Genomic DNA, 6,153 nt, shown 5'->3' with positions numbered 1-6,153 from the left:
GGTATCAATTTTTTCTGACTCAGACAGTTTTTTCCGACTCAGCAAAAATATGTTTTTTTCATAAAAAAAAAAACATGATCCAAGAGTCAATTCCGACTAAGTCAAGCATGCTAAACACATCTAACGGTTCAGATTTTATCATAAAATGCTTAAAACCTATAAGGCAGACACTACAAGAAACCTGTGGATTAGCGACGACCTAAATCCATCGCTAATCTGACGCTAATCCACCGTTAAACTGTTTAGCGATGAATTAGCGTCGGATTAGCGACGGATAACTTTCATCGCGAATTTTTCGACGCTAAGTAGTGCCAGAACTTATCTGCCGCTAATTTCATCGCTAATTTGCGACAGATTAGCCATGAATATTATTCATCGTGAGTCCTTCGCTATTTTAAATTAGCGATGGATAATATCCGTCACTAATCCGTCGTTAAATTTAAAAAAAAAAAATTAAAAATGCTCACTGCCGGCGTGTTCTTCAGCGGGGAGCAAATTTTTTTGCACAGAACCGGCGCATTCCGGCGTCGGGACTCTCTTCCGCAGTGAGCCATTCACGGCGAGAGAAGGTGAGGATGGTTTAAATCGAACTGAGGCTGAGTTCGCTGCTCTTCTTTACGCTTCCCAGTCTGCGGGCAAGGCGTACGAGTTCTCAATTTTTCGTCGAGGAAGCACGCGAAGGAAGAACGAGAGGGACAAGTTCCTGTTTGGATAAGAACTAGGGTTGGCCGAGAAAAGAGGGAGAAGGAGACGATGCACGCGATCTCGCTGTCTCTGAAGAAATCCCTAAGGTGCACCGTCAATCCCGAAGCGGTCTTCTTGCCGGAGAAGCTCAAATCGGACGGTCGCGGAGAGGCTCGCGTTCCCAAGAACGGTGGAGTTCACGCCAGAGATGGAGAGGCCGTCATTGCGAGGGACGGAGGCCGTTGACCGGATCCCGGCCGGAATACGTTCTCCGACGAGTCCTTTCTCTTTTTCTTCCTCCCGCCATTTTTTCTGATAATCTAAAACCAAGACAGCCTTCCAGGCGAGAAGGTGAGAAGACGTTGGTCGGCCTGAATTGGTGGCACTTCACCCATTTATTGAAAATCTCTCAGAATCGGTTTAATATTTTGTGGTGGAAAAACAGAGGGAAGGAAATTTTTGAACGGGGAGGAAGGAAAATTTCGCGCCTCAGGCGAGACAGTTTTAAATCGAAAATTAGTGAGGGGATTTTTTCGTCCCTAATCCGTCGCTAATTAGCGACGGATTAGAGACAGAAAAAATTCTCTCGCTAATTCCGTCGCTAATTATCATTTTTTGTAGTGTTTTGGCGACGAAAAAATGTTGTCGCTAATCCATCGTTAATTAGTGACAGAAATATTTTCGTCACTAATTTTGCAAATATTTCAAATGTTAGCGACAAATAGTATTTGCTTGCTAATCCGTCGCAAATTTGCGACGAAAAAAATCCGTCGTAAATTTTCGTCGCTAATTAGCATTTTTCTTGTAGTGAGAACGGGGTAGAATGAGAAATGAGACCTAATATGTTCAGTTCTTATATATAAGTGTTCTGGACAACTAAGTGGAGCTATATAGTAGGGGTGGGCACACTTGCCCACTAATGGATGAGACTGGCCCGGTCAATGGCCCAACCCGTTTACTAACAGGCCAAGTTTTGGCCTGGTTTTTAACGAGCTCGGGTTTGAAGAGAAGTCGTGGCCCGACCCATTGGCCGAACGGGCCAAATATGAACTGGGCTGGGTGCCGCCCAACCCAATCTTAAAATGCATAAATGCTTGACTGAAATTATGGGTTAATGAGAGAATAGCAAGTTTTCATAATAATTATCCAAGTTACTATGTGATAGTTAACTTTTAAATTTTTTATGTTATTAAAAAAATTAATAAATAACTCAAGCCTATCGGGCCGGCCCGAGTCTGGCCCACATGTATAACAGGCCGGTAGCGGGCTGGGTTTTGGCTTGATACTTAATGGGCCTGAGCCTAAAATCATACCCCAAACTCGCCCATGGCAGGCTGGGTCGGCTTGGCTCGTCGGGCTGCCGGGCCGGTTGCCCACCCATACTACATATGGGGCTTAGTGGCTGTCCCTTGTAGAAAGGAGAGTGTACTGCTGCCCCCCACATGTTAAAAGGGCTGAACACTTTATAAGTATTTCGTCTGAACACAGTATCACACCGGGCCATTTAATTTAATTTAATTACAGGACCGCCGGCCTGATGTCTGACAATAAAAGGAATTGTGACTTTTTGACTATAGATATTGGGTATGGATCGTGCCATGCATTGCAGGTCCAATCCACCTTCAGATTTGAGTTGGATCTCATAATTGGAGTCCAAATACCAGATCTAGGATGAACACTGTGATATTTTGTATGGTGAAATGGGTAAAGATTATGGTGATTCTTATGCAGAAAAAGGTAAAGAAGGTTGAGTTAGGCCATTGTGACGAGACAAAACATTCAAAAATGGTAAAAAAAAAATGCCATCTTTATCAGGTGAAAATTTTACAAAAAAAATATTTTTTTATTATTTCTAGCAAAATATAGGCAAAAAAGTAAATTTGAAGAATAGAGAAACAAGTTTTACAAAGAAAAATTAAAGAAATTAGTTCCTTGCTTAATTAAATATTTGAATTGCATGTCAGAGGTCGTGGTTAGTGGTTGACGACCACTTCCAGTGTATTTTTCATAAATCTAACTCTGCATATGTGTTTGTAGGGATGGCAGTGGACCGGGAAATTGGGGCCCGCCTCGCCCCATTTGGATCGGGGATGGAGGACATGAAACGGGGATGAAGGTTAAAATCAAAACCCGTGTGGAGATGGGTGGGGATAGACTTACGCTTTTCCCCGCCCCGTCCCGTCCTGTCCCCAATCCTTATTTAGGAATGGCATTGGAACGAGGGAAAATGTAGCTCCGCCTCGTTTGGACCAGGGATAGAGGACATGAAACAAGGATGGTGGTTAAAATCCAAACCCATGCGAAGATGAAAACGGGGTGGAGGCTCGGATTTTGAGAGGGGTCGGGGGTGGAAACCTTGTCCCCCGCACCTGCCCCAGTTCACTGTCATCCCTATGTGTTTGACAGTGCCCATTTGTTTTTACGATAGAAAAATGCAATTTGTTCAACATTGAATGTTTAAGAAATTCTGCCGATTTAAAACCCTATGGAAACATGCCCATGTCTTGTCATCCCACATCAGATGATCTAAGAGTCAATAACTATAAAATCAAGTATGTAAATCAAATCTGCATGATCAAATTTAAAAAAAAAAAAACACAGGAAATCTCCATTCATGTGTTGCCATCCAAACACATACCAGACCAAAAAGGAGGAATCTGAGGGGCTGGAGGAATTGACAGTTCCCCACTTATCTGTATTCCCCACTTTAAGTGTACATCAACATTTTAAGTAGGAAAAATCTATGATAGTTCTGTAACATGATTCCAGACCGTGGTACACATTTTGTTTGTTGTTTGTATAGATTTAGCCAAAGCATAGTTTATTTATTATATTAGAAGGTTTTATCAAATCTAATACATTATACTATTTTATTTTTAATATGGTAAACGTTAATGGCTCACAATTCAAGAAAATAAGAGTGGTTTCAAAAATAGTCTAAAAGATCATATTCAAGCCAACTTTAACTCAAGAAAATAACATGCTAAACGTGATCCATCAACGGTGAGATTGTGCCTTTGGGCCTTAGATTTATGTGAATCAAAAACACCATAGCTAAACATGATACAAATAAATATAGCATTAAAAGAAGAAGCCGAGATATTAAATGCTTTACTAGGTTCAAGTACGACACTGCCATCCTAATGAACCTTGTGAATCATCCCTAACATGTAACAATTATAATGCTTATTTCCAACATATTGGTGATAAAATACATAAAAACAAATAAATCAAAATGCCATAATTCCAAACCCTGATAACAATCTAAGAACACAACAAGTATGTTCTCTACACTTTTGGCTTCAACGATGTAACGACCACCTTTGAATCAGTTGGAGACTTGACAGTTAAGGTGTCAAACTTAGAGAAGAGAACTGCTACCACCAATCTTCCAGTTAGCACCACTATATCCTTCCCCGGGCACTGCTTGTTGTGAGGGGTTGGTGCCTCTGTCTCTGGCCCATTCGACCACCACACCCTCTCAATCAATTTTTCTCCTTCCTTGCCCATGAACCTGTCCGGTACAAACTCGGTTGGTCGGTTGAACAGTTTAGGATCTTTCATTGCAAATGGTTGGTACCCAACCATGAGCTCCCCCTTCTTCACCTCAAACTTTGCATCATGTGACTCTATGATCATGTCATTCCTTGCTCTTGCATATTGCCTCGGCACCGGCGGTTCGATCCGTAGTGCCTCGTAGACAACCGATTTAACCAGTGGCATTGCAGCAATGGCTTCAAAGTTGAGGTCCCCCTTCTCCTTTATTGCTTTTCTTACCTCTTCTGCTAATTTGTGGTGCAATAGAGTGCCTTGGTTTGCTATGTGCCTAACCAGGGCTGGCAAAAACAGACTAAAGCCTGCTACAGCATTAAGCCCAAACATAAATATTAAGTTATGAATTGCTTCTTCTTGCGGAACACCAAATTCGTTCTCTGCAATCTCCAGTGCCTGGCCACCATAAGTCTTAAAGAAAGCATAGAGTTTTTGGTAGTACCTGTCATGTTTTGGAGAAGCAGATCATACAGAAATAAGAAAGATAGAACATGCACCTAAATGTATTAACATGTATAGCAAGTAGTAAAGATAAAAATAAATTTGGTATCTTTAGATATATATACCTCTTCACTGTCCAATATGGCAAAGGAAAAGTATGGAACACCAATTCTTCTAGTGGGTGTGGGAGCCCAATGTTTACACCAGGAGCAAGTTGTGGTGCAAGCCATTTCAAGCAAAGGCTAGCACCTTCTTCACCTACACTAGCCGGACCGGGCTGGAGCGGATCTCTTCGAAGCAAAGTGCGAGAAAGGAAATTGAAGATGCAGCTGCCAAATGCACCATTCGCCTTTGCTTCTGGCAGTTGATCATGAAGCTTATCCCATGTTTCTTCAACTGCACGTCGGATCTCGGGGAACCATCTGTGAGCATTGAGCTTGAAGAGGTGCTGGACATAGGACTTGAGCCTAGTGTGGTTGTCCTCTGATGTGTCCAAGTAAGAAAGGATCCTGAACCCACCTGTGAACTCGGTGCTCACCATGTAATGACCACCTAGCACATTCCTAGTATCAACAAGTGAGTTGTCAAACAGAGTCCTGAAGCTTTTCGAGTCCAGTAAGATGACAACCCTGGGGTCACTCGGGAACCCGGGCGGACTCGGTGGCATGTTGGTCCGGAACACCGTGCTGTTGTATTTGTGCATCCGGTCGGCAAAGTACTTGTCCGGGCCATCAAACCAAAAGTATTGAAGCCTATCTATCAAGGCCCCCAGATATGAAATTTGAGTTATCCCTGGCATCTCTCTCAATGGGAGTTGCTCTTCCTTCTCTTGAACTTCAGCCATTTTTACCAATACCCTGGAGAACACAAATGCAGAAACTATGGGAATGAAAGAAGTGACTATCGGTATTGTCTTTATAAAGCCTTGGTGAAGGCTAGAGTGTTGATCAAGTCTATGACTCCACATATTGATGGTCGAGCCCTTGTGCAGGTCGGTCTAGAAAAAACAAAGTTTGGTCAATCTGTTGGTCAAGTCTGTATGGCTGTTCGCATGGCCGCTTATAGATTCAAAATATAGAAAATTTAGCCCTTCAAAAAGTCCTTCACGTGGACTTTATTGATAGGATAGGTGCATTTATGCACAGGACCCAAATTAGGTTCTGACCATTTGTTTGTATAGATCCAAGTCTAGGAATCTAATTTAAAAGGAATAAAAGGCTGTAATAATCCAAAAGCAAATGCACCTATTCTATCAATAAGTCTAGGCCCACACAATTTGGTTTTTAGTGCTTTAGAATAGCACATGTTTTAAGAAAAGTGGGTAAAATGTGAACATCTTATCGACACCTGGACGCGATGAGATGGAGAGGAAATCTAACACTAAGCACTCGGTTCACACCAAACACAGAAAATGACAGCTTGAAATGGAGGAGATATCTGTTCACTTGCACCCTGCCCTGTACAGTGATTTTCTGT

General features: G+C 42.2%; 1 protein-coding gene across 1 annotated transcript; it reads right to left on the bottom strand.

Annotated features, from left to right (window-relative positions):
• Positions 1-3,745: 3,745 nt before the first annotated feature.
• LOC149827278 (allene oxide synthase CYP74A2-like) lies at positions 3,746-5,566 on the bottom strand. Its single transcript, XM_090019243.1, has 2 exons — positions 4,803-5,566; positions 3,746-4,678 (listed from the first exon to the last, which is right to left on the bottom strand). The coding sequence occupies exons 1-2, from the start codon at positions 5,519-5,521 to the stop codon at positions 3,973-3,975; spliced, it is 1,425 nt and encodes a 474-aa protein (XP_089875369.1). The 5' UTR covers positions 5,522-5,566; the 3' UTR covers positions 3,746-3,972.
• Positions 5,567-6,153: the final 587 nt, after the last annotated feature.

The sequence above is a fragment of the Nuphar pumila genome, chromosome 10 (genome assembly GCF_984573655.1).
Source record: "Nuphar pumila chromosome 10, dmNupPumi1.hap1.1, whole genome shotgun sequence".
Classification (NCBI taxonomy): Eukaryota; Viridiplantae; Streptophyta; class Magnoliopsida; order Nymphaeales; family Nymphaeaceae; genus Nuphar; species Nuphar pumila.
Note: the sequence above shows the minus strand (reverse complement) of the source record. Positions and strands in the feature narration are given on the sequence as shown.